At 33.8% G+C, this 19,085-nt stretch overlaps 2 protein-coding genes across 4 annotated transcripts in view; both read right to left on the reverse strand.

The window, feature by feature from the left end:
- LOC149815895 (26S proteasome regulatory subunit 7-like) overlaps positions 1-4,120 on the reverse strand; it is a 30,855-nt gene extending 26,735 nt beyond the window's left edge. The window contains exons 1-5 of the mRNA XM_089989424.1: positions 3,997-4,120; positions 3,462-3,542; positions 2,899-2,990; positions 2,715-2,792; positions 2,565-2,626 (exon numbers count right to left, since the gene is read on the reverse strand). Coding sequence (XP_089845550.1) covers positions 2,565-2,626; positions 2,715-2,792; positions 2,899-2,990; positions 3,462-3,489 — 260 coding nt within the window. The 5' untranslated portion in view covers positions 3,490-3,542; positions 3,997-4,120. The remainder of the gene's footprint in view (positions 1-2,564; positions 2,627-2,714; positions 2,793-2,898; positions 2,991-3,461; positions 3,543-3,996) is intronic.
- A 10,217-nt stretch (positions 4,121-14,337) lies between these two features.
- Positions 14,338-19,085, reverse strand: part of LOC149815896 (FMN binding protein) — a 118,109-nt gene continuing 113,361 nt past the window's right edge. For all 3 annotated transcript variants that reach the window (XR_016427921.1, XR_016427920.1, XM_089989079.1), the window contains 2 exons: positions 14,719-14,821; positions 14,338-14,577 (listed from right to left, as the gene is read on the reverse strand). Coding sequence is in view for 1 of the 3 variants with exons in the window: in XM_089989079.1 (XP_089845205.1) it covers positions 14,758-14,821 (64 nt within the window). In the remaining 2 variants the exon portion in view is untranslated. The remainder of the gene's footprint in view (positions 14,578-14,718; positions 14,822-19,085) is intronic.

The raw sequence follows: 19,085 nt of genomic DNA on the forward strand, positions 1-19,085 counted from the left end.
GTATTTTTATTCTGGTTCACTCCCATTTAATGCGGCTAGAAATCCTTATTGGAGGATTTAGTAACATCCTTGGAAAATTGTAATTTGAGTGGTTATGTGCCTCCAAATTCAAAAAAAATACGAATCACACTTTTTGCAGAAGAGAGGGCAAATGTGGAGAGGTTGCTGGAGATTAAAAAATATTCATGGGAGCAAAATGGAGTTTCTATTGTTTCTGATGGATGGACAGATATTCAAAGGCGTACATTAATCAATTTCATTGCTTGTTCGCTTAGTGGCCCAATATTCTTGAAAGCAGTTGATGCATCTGGGGAATATAAAAATGTAGAGTATTTGAAGGGATTGTTTATAGAAGTAATAAAAGAAGTGGGTGATCAGAAAGTGGTACAAATCATTACAGACAACGCTCCAGTTTGTAAAAGTGCAGCGTTGAGTTTGGAGAGTGAGTACCCTCATATTTTTTGGACTCCCTGTGTAGCACACAGCTTAAATCTAGCCCTAAAGAGCATCTCCAACCCTAAAGAAGAAGAAAATTCACAAGCATATGCTTTATGTTGATGGATTGAAGATTTAGAAAGAAATGTCAAAAGCATTAGGAATTTTGTTGTTAACCACCACCGTGCTAATAATATATTTAATAGGCATTCTGATTTGAAATTGTTGAAGGTCGCTGAAACACGTTTTGCGTCCATCATTGTGATGATGAAGAAGATTAAAAGAGTGAAGAATGTTTTGATTAACACGGTGACTAATGAAAATTAAACATTCTATCGTGCTGATGATGATATCAAAGCTCAAGAAATTAAAAAATTCATTCTTGATGATGAGTTTTGGGAGTATACTTCCTTCAATTTACGCAACCTATTTGAGAAATGTTAAGAGAATTTGATAAGGATGAGGCCATGCTTCACAGAGTTTATGAAATATGGGATAATATGATTGAAAAAATACAAGCTATAGTTTTCAAGCATGAAGAAAAAATCCTGCATTTGATGATTCAGATTTTTTTAATCATATTAATTCAATTTTAGTCAGAATGGGATAAGAGCAATACTCCTTTGCATTGCATGGCACATTCTCTTAATCCAAAATATTATACAAATAAGTGGCGGGCTGGTGGTATTGGCCGTGTCCCTCCAAATTTAGACCCAGAGCTATCAAGACATAGAAATATGTGTATGACAAGACTTTTTCCAGAAGCATATTTTCTACATCAAGTCACACAAGAGTTTGAAAAGTTTTCATCTTCGAGATTATATGGACTGGCATTATTCGCGAGAGAAGAAGATAATATAGATCATATCACATGGTGATCAACATTTGGATCAGAAACACCTCTTCTCCAACGTCTTGCATTAAAATTGCTATCGCAGTCTAATAGTTCATCTTGTTGTGAAAGAAATTGGAGCACATATTCTCAAATCCACAACATAAAGAGAAACAAACTCACCAGCAATCGTGCAGAGGATTTAGTATATGTTCATTCAAATCTTCGATTACTTTCGCGAAGCAATGATGAATACAGGTAATAATTTGTTCTCTTAGTTATTTGATTATTTCTTAGTTTTTATTTAAATATACTTGTAATGTGTTTAACATTTTCAAATTGGGTTTGTAACGCAGACAAGGAGCATCCAAATTTTGGGATGTAAACCCAGAAGAGTGTGACTTCGAGGGAGAATATGATTTCAACATAACAAACATGGATTTAGCTGAACCCAATATTCCTTATAATGATGCATTTGATGATGAAGAAAAAAATTATTAACATCTATTACTTCATCAGGATATACTTTGGTATGTAATTTAGTTCTTTTATGCTTTACTTATTTGATTGATATTTAAGTCGATTTATGTAATTGCTTTACTTATTTGATTGATAATTTGATATTTAGGTTGATATATTACATGCATGATGAATGATATTATGACAATGTTAGTTATTAAATGTTAAACTGTTGAAACTTCAAAATTATACATATATATATTACATTTTTGCCCCTGCTGCACCCCCCGCACCCAGGTTTTTTGGAAGTGCCGCATCCCCGCACCCGCACCCATGTGACATAGCTTGGAATTCATTTTAGAATTTAGTTTAGAATCTTTACTTAATATCCAATTATTCATTAATAGTACATAAATGATGCATCTTTATTTTTGTTTTTTATTTGGTCAATTTTTTAATATTTTTTGTGAAGCTTACGCCTTATGCCTCACTATGCCTCAATGCTATTCGCAACATTGCTCCTAAGTGTTTTCTATATATATGGTGTTTTAAGTTAATATCACCATTTTTTCTCCATGATTAACAGTTCCATAAAATAACTAGGATTTTCACATGAACATAAATGTCTAATCTCCCCCCTAGAATACTAAATCATTTGTGAAACTAGAGGTATTCCTAAAGTGAACTCCAAATAAACCACCTTCTAGATATACCTTTCTTTTCAAGTCATAGGTAAACTAAAACTTTGTTCGGAAATAACTATAGGAAAAAATCTGGAAAAAAATGAACATGACAATAGTAGAATCAAAATGTGCAGGTTGAGACTTTATACACTCACCCAACACGCATGCCTTCTTCAATATCAGTTGGGGAAACCTTGTCACCTAATCCAACAACAAACTGCATTCAAAGAGCACTTCAGAACCCAAGAAAAGATATCCACCTTTCGAAAATGATTGAACATCATAGTGTACAGGTATGAACAGACCTTCGCAATTTGCTTGACGTTTATAACATACTTGGCATCCTCAGAGTTCTGGTTGATTATCTTTGTACACCTTGCAACCTACTTTCAGTACCAGAGTAAGATTTACCAACATTTATAAATCAGAAGGAATAGTAAAAAAATCTGCTGAACAAAGAAGAACAGAAACATCATATACAATAGCTACCTGAAGAGGTTGCTCTTCTTGCATCATCTGCTTGTCAGAAACAAGATCCCACTGGCTGGGTGCAGCCAAGCCTGTATCAGACTCTTTGATTCCTGTAGTTTCAAATAGGGGGAAGAACCCATGCAAAATGAATGAAAGGATAAATAAACAACCCTTGTATTTTCAATCACTTTAGAGGAAACACGAACATACAACACACACAGGCACACGGCCCGAGGTTGCATATTCAGAAATTACTGCCATTGTATTTGCAACTGCAAATTCAAGGTAGATAAGATTTGCCATGAAATTTCTACGAGAAAGAAAAGGAGAAACGGTCATAACCCACAATCCACAATCCGTAGGATATGTAACCATATTCATACTTATGCCTACACTACTGGACGAGAAATGACAGCAGCATAAGGCATTTGGTGATCCAGAATTCTGATCCACTACTCGATGGCCATGGCTATGGAGAGAATCCAGCACACAAAAAATAACCGAAGCAATATGCGGACCACAACTAACTGCTTTAAGTACACAAAAATGAATCGCTTGATAGAATGAAGAGCGACTCTTACCACACAGATCATTAACTTTCTTTGCCATCTCTTTAATCTCCTTCTCCACTTTCTTGATGCTGTTAGAGTAAGGTCCAAACCCTGCAATCATTAAATAAGAAAAATCGAGGAAAAAGTAGAAGTCGCACAACGCGATCCACCGAACTGAACTAAAAGAAACAAAACTGAATTCCATCAAGAGATTCCATCGAACACTAATAATACAATGAGGGAAAAAGAGAAAAATGAAAACACCGACATATTCAAATCAATCAGACCACAAGAAAACGAATTCAAAGCAGAGACAGACGATTGAAAAAAGACCCAAAATCAAAACACCAACAAAACAAATGATTCATTTTTTCTTTTCAATTCTGCAACATTAAAATTCACCGTCAAGGAACCTAAATCTCCACAAACAAGTAAAACTTTTTTGACGAAAATATCTCAATGCCATTCGGCTGCGTTTGATGATTCCTTTGCCGCAAACAGAATTCCTAAGATCCAAAAGTACTGAAAGCCTAGCTAGGGCACCACGCCCCCCAAAAGAACTTACATAGGTCTTTAGGAGGGCGATGTCGTCCTCATCGAGAGGGCGTGGATTCTTGTCGTTGATTTCCTCATCTGGTTCGGGCGCCATGGTCGTCTTCCCTTCTCCCCTTTCGCTCGCCGGAGTCGTCCGTCTCGCTTGGGCAAGGCGGCAACGACTTGAGCTCACTCGCTTATGCACGGAGGACGGTACACACTGCAACTGGTGAAACAGATCGGGTTGGACTGGGTTTCTGATCCGGATCCGCCAGTTTTTCCTCTCGGTTATGGATCTAAAACGGTAACCGTTTAGGCATTCGGATTAATTATTTGTTGGATCGAATCAATGTTTTTCTCTTGGATTTGTGCCTTTATCCAAATTAAAAACCAATTCATTTTCCTAGTTTTAGCTTGTGAATATGATCATGAATCTCGTTTTGGGGAAAATATTGGAGGAAAAACTTTGCAATCTTTTTTAAACACCTGTTTTGGGGAAAAAATTACTTACATATAAGAAAATTATTCAAAGCACGCTTACAGCTTTAGAGATAATAAGAAACACGCCTAAGTTTTTTTTCCTTAAAAATGCACCTAAATTTATGTTTTTGTTAACTAAAAATAGGTTCCTGTCGATTTAAATTGGGTTATGATTAACCTAAGTTGAGTTAATAAGATAAAGTCATTGATTTACTTTCAAAACAACGATTTGTTTTAGAAGAATTTTCAAAAGCATATCTAAGATCTTTTTTCGACAGAGAGCTGGGGTTAGGCAGACCCCCCCCCCCCCCCCCCACCCCCAATTGATAAGCATACCTAAAATCTTGACAGTAATAAAAAACACACCTTAAGTTTTTGTAATTACAGCACACATTTAACAACATTGAAGAAAGTAAACAAGTTTTCTAAATAACCATGAAAAAGTTTTGGATGACACCCAAAACATAGAAAAATAAAAAAGAAGATGCATGTGAATGATTACTAAAGAAACCTTTTGGGAGAATTGAATCGACAACTGCTAATGCCAAATGATGTCATGTTAGAAAATTGGTTACGACAATCAATGTGTTAGGAAAATGCTAACAACACATCACAATCCTTGAATCCGGCCAGGACTATACCTCTTATGTATCGTTAGTAGTTTTTTTTATATTTTAAATCTTGAGGCCTTATATTGTGTTCAGAATATCAGGAGCTTCTGATTTTGACATGACTACTCTGTTCACGCATATACTACAAAAAAAACCAGCTTTAATGACGCAAAAATCGTGTTAGTAAAGACAAGAAACAGTAAAAGTCTTTACCGGCATTGTCTACATGTCAATAAGTGTGCCATAATAGGTCATGTTGGTAAAGTCTTTACTGGCGCTACCTTATAGTTTCAGTAAAGACTGTCTTTATTGGCTCTAAATTGGTGTCAATAAAAAAATCTTTATTGATGTGATTTTTGCACCAAAAAAGATATTTTTTTATTTTAGTTTTTGCCAAAAAAATCATCTATTGGCATAAAAAAATGTGTCAATAAAAATGTTATTTCTAATGCATTTTTTGCACCAGTAAAGCCCATTTTACTGGCACATTTTTTACGTCAATTAACAAGTTTATAGAAAAATAACTTATTTATATAACTTCATTTCATTCATTCAAACCAAACATGCTCATGCATATATTCATTTCATTCATTTAAAAATGAACTTGCTCATACATATATATTAATTTTATATATTAAAAAATAAATATGCTTATATATATATAATATTCATTTCATTCATTAAAAAATAAACATGTTACAAACATTAACAGTACATAGCTCAATATTAGAAGGTTGGATCTTTGGCTTTTTAATACTAGTTAGGTTTCTATTTTTGACAATAGACTCTCTCTTCTCTTGAGCAAATGATTGAAGCAAAATTGCATTCTATTCAATCTAATTTTTGAGCCTGCAAATCTTGTAATCTAACCCGGAGCATGCAGTTGTTCTTCCAAGGGCTCATTTTCAATTAGACATGGCTCTATATCGAAGGTTTAATCTTTGGCTTCTTAATGCCAAATGGATTATTGTTTTGGTTTGTAGATCCTCTCTTCTCTTAAGCAAATGAATGAGGCAAATTTGCCTCCTTTATGCACTCTCTATAATAGAGACCTTCCCCGTTAGCTGAGGACCATCAACATCATTCACCACCTCAACATCTCCACCTCATATCTTCTCCACCTTAGCCATAACATCCTTCCCTTGTTGTTCTAAAATCTTCTCCACCATTACTTTTTAAAGGCCAAAAACCCTAAAATATGAACCATCATTTTTTTATTATCGAAACGTCAGGTGTCACAAGCGTCACAGTTAATGCTAGCAAGAACATTTGCAAAAATATGGTGAGGTTTACATTTTAAATCTTTAGTAAATTTGTGAATCTATTTGACATGTTTCAATTACAAAAAGTTCACGGATAAAGTTGTGTGAACTTTATGTTACAATTCTTTCTAGAAATAAACGAAAAAGAGACACAAAATAAACAAAAACAATATTATATTTAATTCAGCAAAGCATGCGAAGTTACATAGGTTCACTTGCCAAAAAATTGAAAAGATCACTATGTATTTGCAGATCTTCTAAGAGGAAAATCACATATTTGAGAGAAAAATGGTATAATTGGGAGAAAATTCACATATTTGAGACGAAATTCATATATTTGGGAGGAAATTCACATATTTGGGAGGAACTTTGCATATTTAGGAAGATATGTATGTGAATTTAGTCAGGTATTTATGAAGTTTTGAGGTTTGTGTTTAACAGGATGTTCGCAAATATCATTATGCAAACTTCATGATGTTCGCAAAAAAAACATGCAAACCTCATTTTAAGTGAGAGTTTGCAATTCTCGATGAAAGAAGTGATATATTACATGAACTTCATGAGTTTCGTACATGCAAAGGTTAAAATGGTCTGTTTACAGCTGGCTATTTGTGATATTGGACATTGGGTGGATTTCAAAAATTATATAGCATTTTGAGAAACACATCATTTTTGTAATACAATACAATCATTTTCCATTTAAAGTTTTGCTTTTGGGTTATTTTGGTGTCCACACGTTGCTTTTTGGCCATCGACTGGGAAAAGTTCCAATAAAATAAAGCCTCCCAACAACAGGTGACATGGGATCCTACCATTGGATTTTGGGGAGCAACTGATAGTAAGCCATTGAATCTACATCTGACCTCATCTGTTCACGTTCTAAAAAAATAATGAACTCCTAGTCTTTAGAATCATCTTGGTTTCAAACATGGAACACCAACAAATGTAAAACGTACAATTATTATTGAATCTTTGCAATCCTTCAAAAGCAAGTGGACCCTTTTTACTATAAATCTTGGGCTTTTTTTAGTATCCACGTGATTAAAATCAATGAAAAATGACCGTACTATATGAAAAATGACATATTTTTAAAAATGTCCTATAATTTACCAAAATTGCCGAATTGACAATATCACATGTTTGCAATTTTTTCTTGACACTTTTACTCCTTGTAGGTGCAAATTTTTAATTTTTTCATGTCATGACACTAAAATAATACACCCATAAAACTCGTCAACAAAATCGCATCTAAGGTTGTGATTTTCTAAAAAAGATTGTAAAATCCCAAACAATTTGCAAAACTCATGATGAGTTCTGCACGATCACTTGCGAAAATCATAAAATTTGTGGAAGTCCGATAATTACGAAATTGTGGACAAGTATCACATGAAGTATTACAAAATTCATTTTTCTTGTTAAAATTCATATGAGCATAGTATAAAAGTAAAGCTAGGGTTTCACAAAAACTAGGTTTTGTGGTCTCTAACCAGTAGAAAATTAAAGTCATTTTCTCAAGGCCAAGCATCAGCAGTGAGAAGATCAACAACGCTTCATCGACAGAAAATCATTAACGCTGAGTTTTTCTGATAAAACATCTTATGGTAGGGGTGGCATTGAATATGAAATATACATCTCATTCTCATCATAAAGAATGAGAACGATGATGGGAGTCTCTACTCTAACAAATTGTGATAGTTGGATAGATGTGTCTTCTCTCCATTAATATAAACTCGCTGTATCTCAGAGTCAATATTTGATCACATGATATGGGTGTGATAGGAAAAATCAAAACAATATAGAGTGCTGTTTTCTCTCCATCAAAGATGTGATATACAACATTCTTGAGGCCTAAGAGAATGAGGTAATTCTTTACATACTCTATTTTCTCTCCATCAAAGAGGCAATGAGAGGGAGCATTTTTGTGAAAGAATAAAATGAATGCAATGTATGAGCGACTTTATTTTGTGAAAGGATAAAATGAATGCAATGTATGAACAACTTTATTTTGTTAAAAAATGAAATAAATGCAATGTATGAGCAACTTCGCTTTGTAAAAAAAAATAGAATGAATGCAATGTATGAGAATCTTTATTTTGTGAAAGAATGAAATGAATGAAATATATGTGCGACTTCATTTTGTGAAAGAATGACACTTCGTTTCTCCATACCTTTTTGGGATCTGAATGCCCTATTTTTGTGAACCCTGAATTTTAGCCCCCCTCTAATGATTTCTTGGGTGAATCTCCTACTAATGGTGGAGACAAATAAGAAATTTTGCAAGAGAAAGAAATTTCACAATATCGGTGCGATGCTAGTAAGAAATTTTGCAATATTGGACTTGCATAAATTTTTTGCACGTATTTTGCGAAATTCCTTTATGATTTGAAAAGAATGAACAGAGATTTACACATTCCTTGCAAAGTTTCCTTTTGATTTAAAAGGAACAAACTGAAATTCGCATATACCTTGTGAAATCCCTCTCTAATGCAAAAAATCACCACTTCAAAATTCACATGTACCTTGTGAAACTCATGTTCATTCTCTGTTACATACACATTATACACAATTGATTTTCATAAACAAATCAATCACTTGCTACATAAAAAATACATATCAAACAAAAAATAAATCAATCATCTATTGTATAAACAATTCATTCTACTCCAAAAACAAGAATAAAAAACTTCATTCTCTATTATATGCATAATTCATTCTCCTCAAAAAATAAGAATCAAACAACTTCATGCCATGTTATATACACAATTCATTCATAAACAAGTGTATATATATGATAAGACTCTTTATAAGCTTTCATTGTTGCAAGCGCAAGTGCATCTTGTGGCTTAGACTCTTTATCAACTTTCATTGCCACAAGCGCAACCCTCATTTTTTGGTTCACCTAATCCAAAGTATTGCATATACAAAAGGACATATGTTCCACAATCATACTTGTAACATTCATATACCAAGTGAACAAACATGTACAAAAGTAAATATCAGTTTGATTGCTTGAGAATGTATTGTACAAACATGTAACATTTTTTGGTTTGACTATATCAACCCTCATTTTTTGGTTCACCTAATCCCAAGTATTGAATATACAAAAGGACATATATTTCACAACCATACTTGTAGCATTTATATACCAAGTGAACAAATGTGTACAAAATAATGCTCTTTAATTTTTGTAATTACCTTAGGCACCATAATGCTACTCATTTTCTACCTATTAGTTCTTTTTTCGTAAAGTTTCATTAACATTAGATGAAGCTTCTCAATAAGTAGGATTAAGGACTTGTATGTATGATGAGAATCCACAAATTAAAGCATTTTGATATATTAGAGGTTAAACACATGTACCTTCTAGCAAAAAAACAATTATTAGCCCAATGTATCAGTTTTACCTCATCAACAACATATTTGTATGCTTTTTCACTTTGCTTATGAATCTTTGAAATATAAAAATGACAATCTCGTCTCGTAGGTGCTTTGACAGTGCACCACCAGTATGCACTAAGCGGTGCACCAAATTTCTTCAAAAAGTTCTCAATCTGATGTTTCATGCAATATCTATAATGATAGTTACGCTATGTGCGAGGGATAACATACATAAATCCATGATGTCTATCTGAGATAACTGTCAACTATTATTTTAACCTTGGGCTTATTATCATTGTAAACATCTATTTGGTTATTCACAAGCCCGAAAAGTCATTTTCATAGCTTCTTTGATTCCTTATCCATCACTCCAAATACTATCGAAAATATATGACCAAAAGCATCAATCGTGCGGGCAAACAACAAAATACCCATGTATTTTTATTTTAAGAAGGTGTCATCTACCATAAGAAGTGGATGGCATCCTTTAACAAACTCATTGATGCATGGTCGGAAGGATAATAACAAATACTTAAATCTATTGTTCATATCAATCTCAATGAATGCTATTGATCCATAGTTAGTCGTCATCAAATGCTGAAAATAAGTAAAAAACATCCTGAAGGACTCCTTGAATGAACCATATAGCATCAACCTAGTTAATTTACATTTATGTCATGTTTGTTTATAAGAAACCTCTACACCTACATCACGACTGAAGTCGTTTATAATTTTTCTTGGAGTCATCTTCAAGTTATTATGCAAGCGCCCGTAAATAACCTGTGAAATTCACTTGGAGGGTATTGTTTTCGTAACAAGGTTGGCCACTAATCCACCACATGTATGCTCGCTTTGATATCTCTTCATTTTAAATAATGTTGTTTCACACATCTTTGTATAGTGAATCTTCCAAGTGCAATCTACCATAGTTTGTGGGTTCTTTCTCATACATACGACAATGACTCTGTTATTGCAACTCTTCACAATTTTTGTTTTAAAGTTATTTCTAACCACATGATTTATCAAAAACTCATAACACTGCTCAAGATCAGTAAACCTTTTGTCGCAAACAATTTTATGATCATTTGACTCTATTGATAGGTATTGAAACTGTTTGCATTTGTTAAGTTTTTCATTGCGCAACTCATCATGCAACTGATAAGCCTTTGCATCAATTATTTTCAATTTCTCTTCATTGAATAAGAATTCGTTCATTGAGAATCAAGGGTTTGACTTTTCAAATATCATTAGTGCATTGTTCTCTCCCACTAGTACTTGTTCCAAATCATCACTAATTCGGTCCTCCCTTATCGTTTATAAGTCCAACCCAGTCGACATGGTATACTCAGAATCATCACTATCATATGATTCTGTATTGTTTCCCTCATTATTACTAGAGCAAAATGACTGATTGGTTGTACAAAATAAATCAAAACTCATATCTATAGCTCTCTTTGCTTTCAAAAATGCAGCATTCCTGTATTATCAACTTTAAAGATTAACAAAAAATAATACCTCTAATTCAAGTACAAATTAGAAAGATCATCAACCTTTACCTATATTTGTCATCTGCATTAGAAGGTTTGGTGTCATACAATATCTTGTGATAAAGATCATCAAGACTAGTTTGTCCAAGTAGTTCCACATTGTTTGCAATGATTCTCTCATCCTTAACTATTAGGAACTATGAGATGTCTGCCAGAGGAGTGAGCTCAACAGCTGGTGGCTGAGATAGATACACTTTATCCACAAGATTTTCATCATTTTATTCTTGTACATTACTTTCGACCATGTCTTGCACATCACTTCGGACTATCGCTTGATGTTTAACTATGCATTCTCTAACTTCTTGTTTAACTTTGCAAACAACTTTACTAGCAATTAAGTAAATCTTGCCCCTATATAACATTGATTATACATCATTATCGTCAAAGAGATGTATCCATATATCTTTACCATCAAATTTTAGAGTATACGTATACCATAGGTCCACTAACTCTTTTATATATCCCGTATTACGAGACATTAATGCTACAAATTCTTTATTGTTGTTGTTTTTAGAGACCATTATAGATCTCTAAAAGGGTTGTTTAGTGCTACAACAATTTACAAATATTATTTCAACAACCATCATAACTGTCTACACCAACCTTACAACATATCACTCAGTTAACAACTCTAAAAAACAACAACCCATAATAAACAACAATACTCCCACAACCAACCCCTATTTAGTGCTCGTGCATGATCAACCTCAATCACTTCTAACTAATTAAATGCTTCTACAGAGTCAACCCTAACATCAAACAAATAAAGATAAATATTGATAAAACCACAGAATATTGACAAGCAACAAACAAAAATACGTAACTATATGCAAATATCACTAAAGATTGTAAACCTTAAGCGGTAAACGAGAAAAAGAAAAAAATATTGCAACCTTAATTGTTGACCAAAGTAGAAGGGAAAGATATTGTAACCTTGCATGAGGTGGAGCAAAATTTTATGAGAATCGTCGAAAGGGTTAAGGTTCTAGAGGGAGGAGAATTGGGGTTACCGCTCTTTCCAGATAAAAAAAAACCTAAACGTGCATTTATATTCAATATAATTTCACAAGTAAAATCAATTTTACAATATAGGTGCGATGCAAATAAGAAATTTTATAATATAGGACTTTCACAAGAAAAAAAAATCACAATACTTCATGTGATACTCGCCCGCAATTTCACAATTATCAAACTTTCATAAATTTTATGATTTTTGTAGGTGATCGCGTGAAACTCGTCACAAGTTTCACAAATTATTTAGAAATTTGCAATCTTTTTTGAAAAAGCACAACCTCATATGCTATTTTGTTGATGAGTTATGTGGGTGTATTATTTTAGCATCATGACGTGTGAAAATAAAAAAAAATTCACCTATGAGAGTAAAAACGTTAAGAAAAACTTGAAAATTTGCGATATTGTTCATTCGGCTAATTTAGTAAATTGTGGGGCATTTTTTAAAACACAATTTTTTTTCATATAGTATAATCATTTTTTTGTAAAATCAATGTTGAGTAAATTGTTGATGCCACCAACAATTTTCTTTTTTCAAAAAATGATCATACTAGCGTTTTAAAATTGGCACGATTTGGCTAGGTTTCTAATCATGAGGGTGGTTTCTTTGTGTAAATGTCAACAAAAATTGGCATGATTTAAAAAATGCCACACAAATTGCCAAAATCCTCTCCATATTCAAAATTTTGATTCTTGATTTTTTAAAGATATTTTTACTCTTTGTAAAGCTCTTGACATTTGCACAAATATGTTGTTAACCTCCTAACTTTCGTACAACATATTTGTGCCAAGAGATTCATATATGAACGTCAGAAGATTCACATATAAATATCAGAAAGTTCACAATATATTTGTTCAAATGTTAAAAAGTTCACAATACATTTGTGCAAACAATAGGAGGTTTACAACATATTTATGCAAATGTTAATAGGTTCGCAACATATTTGTGCAACCATAAAAAATTCACAATATATTTGTGTAATATATTTGTTTACTTAAGAGGTTCACAATATATATGTGCAAACATCATGAGGTTCATAATATATTTGTTTAAACGTTAAGAGGTTCACAACATAATTGTGCAAACATTAAGATCCACATGCAAACATCAGGAGGTTCACAATATATTTGAGTGAACGTAAGAAGGTTCACATGCAAATCTCTAAAGGTTCGATATATTTGTGCAAACATCAAAAGATTAACAACATGTGTGCGAACATCAGGAGGTTCACAACATACTTGGGTAAAGGTCAAAAAATTCACGTGAATGTCAGAAGGTTCACAACAGGTAGAACCATTCTAAAAAAGTTGAAAATCAAAATTTTGGACACGAAAAAAATTTCAACAAATTTTGCAGCCCACAAGGTCCCCTGGTCTGCTCAAAGCGTTCGAATGAAAGGATGTTGAGAGTTTGACACTGGGGGATGAGCGCACCTTGTCACAAGACTGAAACCAATGAAGAACTATTCCCAATGAGCCAGGAAAGTATTCATGGGGTTTTACAGTGGAGACGGTCAATGTGGCACCTTTCAGCCCGTAACAGGGTTTCTCTCTGTTATCCTGTCATAGGGACACGACATTTTGGTGGCACGTCAGCTATGACACGAGTGGACACATTAGAACACGTGGACATGGACCAACACATACAACCAATATTTTAATATTTTTAATGATTTTAAATATTATTTTAATAAAAATTATTTGTAATATTAAATTTCAAAAAATTAATTTTTTAGAAATTAAAAAAATTAAAGAATCCCATGTCCTCGTGTCCTATTTTTCAAAAAACTTTCGAACTTGAAAGTCCGCACCATGTATCCTTGTGTGGACGTATCTTTGTGACAGCTGTCATATAAAGAAGGAAAAAAAACTTTGTGAAAGAAACCTTTTTATAAAGGGAAGTACTACAAAAAAAAGATTAGAAAATCTTCAGTAGAGGTATGCTTTTTCTTTTTTTTTTGATAGGCAAGCTGGGGCATAACACCCGAGTGATTCGAAGGGTGCAGCTAGGATTTTTACATCCTTTGTTTCTTTACTGAACACATGCACATTCTAAAAAAAAGGAGAAAAAAAATTACATGGCTTTACTTTAAAAAATTATTAAGGAGATAACCTGCCGAAAATGATTATAGGGTCCCGTCATCAAACAATTATAACTTTATATCAGACATCTTTTGATTTTAGCTATAAAACAATGTCTGACATGTACAATCACAGGATAAAAAGTTGATAGCCGAACGTCTTCAGCAATTTGCAGTAACGAAGAGACGCATGTGTTATTACAGATCAGTCAATCACCTGTGGAAGAACTTATTGCAACGGCCTGTAAGGATGCACAGCAATTAAATGCTTGTGACAGAATGACAGAAAATGCTATGACCATCAAAAGAACATCCTAGAGTAAGTTGCAGATCCAACAGGACGCAAAAACCAACATTAAAAAGGATAAAACACTCATCATTACCATAATTAAAGTGGACAACTTTGTCAAATGCTCAGCATTTTAAGTAGGCAACCCTGAACTTTTAGCGGATTGAAGCATTTCAACAATCAGATTCTTCACAGCCCTACAAATAAATTGGTAGATCCAGGCAAAAAACCAAACACGAGAACCAATCAGATAACTAGATGAAGAGTTCAACATAAACATGTTAATTGTCAGCATACTTTGCAGAAAACACATTTAGATTTAGATATCACACATGCTTTAAAGTGCATGAAGACTTTGTCCATATACAATGATTTAGTGAAAAAGACAACCATGCATGGCTATAATGCGACAACTTTGCACATAAACAAACATGCAAGTACAAATGTAACTTCATATATGGAATATAACTTGCAAATTGGCCCTGCCTAGGGCAATATATGTCCTCTTGTCATCACTGTATATGCTTTATATGCTTTGAGAAATGCGTGCAGGCATCAAGGCCCCCAAGGCAGAAACTTGTAGTACCATCAAGTATTGAAGCAGAGCAAATTTACACGACGACTGTCACATATGGACACCTTGTCCAATCAGGCCATTATTACAGTGATCACCAACAGAAAACCCACAATGGGTAATTCAATATCTGGTCCCTTAGAAGTTGCTATTTACGTTGTGCCAAATAAAATCCTACTGATTAGGCATATCAAGGAACATACATCTGATCATAATGCCATTTACTATAACCACGTTCAAACCATAGATACCAACATCACTCTTGGCAATTTCTGGTTGGGTGGTTATTTGTTTACATAGTAGTGGGGAAAGATTGTTGAGAAGTGTAATATGTGTTTTACTATTCAGCATGCTACCCCTTCTTTTGTACATACAATTATTTATAGTGGTATTCTTGTACTTTGTCTTAGTTAGTGTTAGAGTCACCTATTTTCGTCTGGTAGTGCCTTAGACGGATAGGCCCCCTTTATATTGTTGCAACTATTCTTTTGATGCTTAATGAAGTTTCTTCCTCCATTGCTCTCTTTTGTGCTTCTTTCTAGCTTTGATAAAGAACTCTGCATATTCATTTTGTTCCCTTCACTAGCATTTGAATTTTTTAAGTGTTTTTTCTTGAGAAAATATCAGAAAAATCTCAGGAGCTTTAAAAAACTGAATAAAAATATAAAGAATAGAAAAGGAGAAAGCTAACAAAAAGACTCTAAAAATAGAGAATGAGTAACATAACCTATGTGATATGGATACTTCATTTTGACGCTCATTCCATATCCCCTTTATACACTAGTCATATAGGAAACTTCACAAAAATGGTCTTATCCCCATATTTGCAGCCGTATCCATGTGACATAGAACATAACAAATTTAGGGATAATTTTTGTATTTATATCTCTTCAAAAATAAGTTTTTTTCACTTAACAAGGGAAAACACAATAATATCACAATAAAAAAGACTATTATCATGATATATATAGGCAATATTTTGAAAACATCACAATATTTTTAGTTTTTTAGTGGTTCAATATCTTAGTGTTTTTAGTGATATAGGTTAAAAATACATTAAAAACACAATATTTAAAAAAATTTGTGGAGATTGGTGATTATCATTCAAACATGAATGGGGTGATGATTCACAGCTAAGAGTGATTTCAAAAGTACTAGAAATGTGCTGGTGCAATACACCAAAGGAAGGAGAGAGAGAGAGAGAGAGAGAGAGAGTCAATTTTGGAAAATTCTACAAAAAGGTAAGAACTCAAAAAATTAATATGTAAATAACAATTAACTGAATACCAAAAACCAATAAAACCCCCCTACACTAATATTACCCATTTAGATGCAATCCACATAACAAACATGCTCAATTCATTTAATTATAATTAAGGTTTCCATTGTGAAAAGAAAACTTGTTAGTGGAGATTTCAACCAATTAAAATATTCAAAATACATCAAAAATAGGTTTGGGTGTTTATTGTGGGTTTCTTTTGTCTCTAACTATATCATAAGTTAGATTCATTAGGATTGTCAAATTTCTTCCAAAATTTCAAAATTAACTATCATTTCCATTGTACAATGTTATGAATAAAATGTTGAATAATTCTAAAAACATTTGTTGAATAATAAAATTAAATGTTGTTGCTTCAAATTATTATATATGCATATCAGTATGGTAACAGGTTCCTATTTACTAAATCTAACAAGACTTGGCCATGTATATTCTGAATCCTACTTAAAGTCTTAGATTCAACAATAAGGTCGGTGTGGAGGAGAGAAGTATGGAGAATAGCAATTCGTAATAGGCAATCCTTTAGTAACTGTATCTATTTACTAAATTCACTAAAAATACTAAACGGTTTAAAGTGAGAGATTATGGTTTGTTAGAATTTTAAGGAGCCTTTTAGGGAAATGTAACTTTAAAAGATATAAGACAATATTATGATGATATATAGGCAATAATTTGAAAACATCACCAATGTTTTAATGTTTTTAATGGTGCAATATCTTAATGTTTTTAGTGACTTAGGTTAAAAATACATTAAAGGCACAATATTTTCAAAAATATCATAGAGTGGCAACTATCGTTCAAATACGAATAGGATGATGATTCACAGATAAGATCGATTTCAAAAGTATTTTAACTTGCTTAATATATCCTAGCAAGATTAACATTGTGTGCATGTACTATTCCATCTGTGCTGAATAGAAGTTCCCTAAAAGCATGTGTTACTCAAAAAGTTTATCATGGACAAACATTTAAAGGTAGCCTTATCTAGAAAGTTCCCAGGTCCATCTCAAATATTAGAGTTTCTACTTCACTAATCCAATTGTACTTGTCTCATTCCTAGTGATGATTATTCCATCTGCATAAGAGAATTTTATGCCTTTGAGATGCATAGGAGATGATTAAAGCTGGATCATGGTGATGCTGACTGAATTCCAATAAAATGACAATTAACCTGAATTTCTCAAACCAAGCTCTAAACGGTTGTTGGAGACTATAATATTCTCCAAATTTGCTTTTGGCTCCCAGCCATGCTTTATCAAGCTCCAGTAACCCATCTGCACATATTATACTCATGTATACTTCACTTATATCCAACCAAAAACAGTCTCCCTTCAAAGGACAAGCTCCCATGCTTGCTTCGTGGCCTATGGAAAGATCTCTTGCAATAACTTGTTGCTACTTCTAGCTGCCTTCTTATAAGATTGAGGCTCAAAATAAGAATAGATCAAGGCCAACAATCCATGATGGTGAAATGATAACTTATATGAACCAAAGAAAGACAGGAATGAGAGAGGAAACAGGAAACTAGGTCTCATGCAAGGATCTGGCTCAACCCCCTGACTGATATCTAGCTTATGTTTAGCAAAGTCATTATGCACCTGCTTATCGAGAAATGAGACCAATTGATCCAATAACATGCCTACCGTACATTTGAGTAGTGATATGTGGTACAACAGGAGTAATACCAGGCAAAAGATTTAATGATGTGCCATAAAAGGTAAATACTCATACAAGATAGCACGCCTATACACATGTAGCATCTTTGATTTTGGATCATGACATCAATATCTTTTTCCAGAGATCAGGGTATCCAAGGAAACAATGTTTGTGTGATATGACATAATTTATCAATTGTTTTCAAAGGAGGCAATATGAAACATACAATGACTCTTAATTACCGAGTAATCAGCAGGGGATGAATATCGATTCTCAAATGGAAACAGCAAAACATAACAGAGCAACATGTTGATCACAAACTACTAATGGAAACAGTTTTAGGCTAAGGGCCTCTCTCTCTCTCTCTCTCTCTCTCTTTCTCTCTCTCTCTCTCTCTCTCTCTCTCTCTCTCTCTCGCGCGCGCGCGCGCGCCATAAGCCAGTTGAGCAGCATCATTGCAGCCTCCTTTCCCTGTCCTCAGACTGTTTCCACCATCCTAATCGTCAGGAAGACGACTCTGGCGAAAACGAGCTCTACCTTGTGCTCCTCATTCTCGACGATTGCGGAGAGGATTCCAGCTGATCACTTGCCTATCTCTACATCGCCGGACTCCAAAACCCTCACCAATTGAGGTAAATCCCATATCTTGATGACAATCCTCTGGTACTTGTCGTCCTCGTGGACGATCTCCTCGAGCATGTGGAGGGAGCTCATCGAGCTTGGCACAAATGGACTACCACTTGGCCGCCAAGGCTCTAGTTGAGTGGATGAGGGCTGTCCTAGTCGCATTTATCTCCACAGCTCACTAGAGATTGATCTCTGGATGTCGGAATTCTCCATTCTTCTCGTCCCCCTTGTCCTCTTCCATTGATCTCACTTGCTTCCTTGCTTTCTCATTTGGCTTCATGAGTCCATTTAATAGAGAGAGAGAGAGAGACGCAAACTTTTCATT

Source organism: Nuphar pumila, chromosome 15 (genome assembly GCF_984573655.1).
Source record: "Nuphar pumila chromosome 15, dmNupPumi1.hap1.1, whole genome shotgun sequence".
Lineage (NCBI taxonomy): Eukaryota > Viridiplantae > Streptophyta > Magnoliopsida > Nymphaeales > Nymphaeaceae > Nuphar > Nuphar pumila.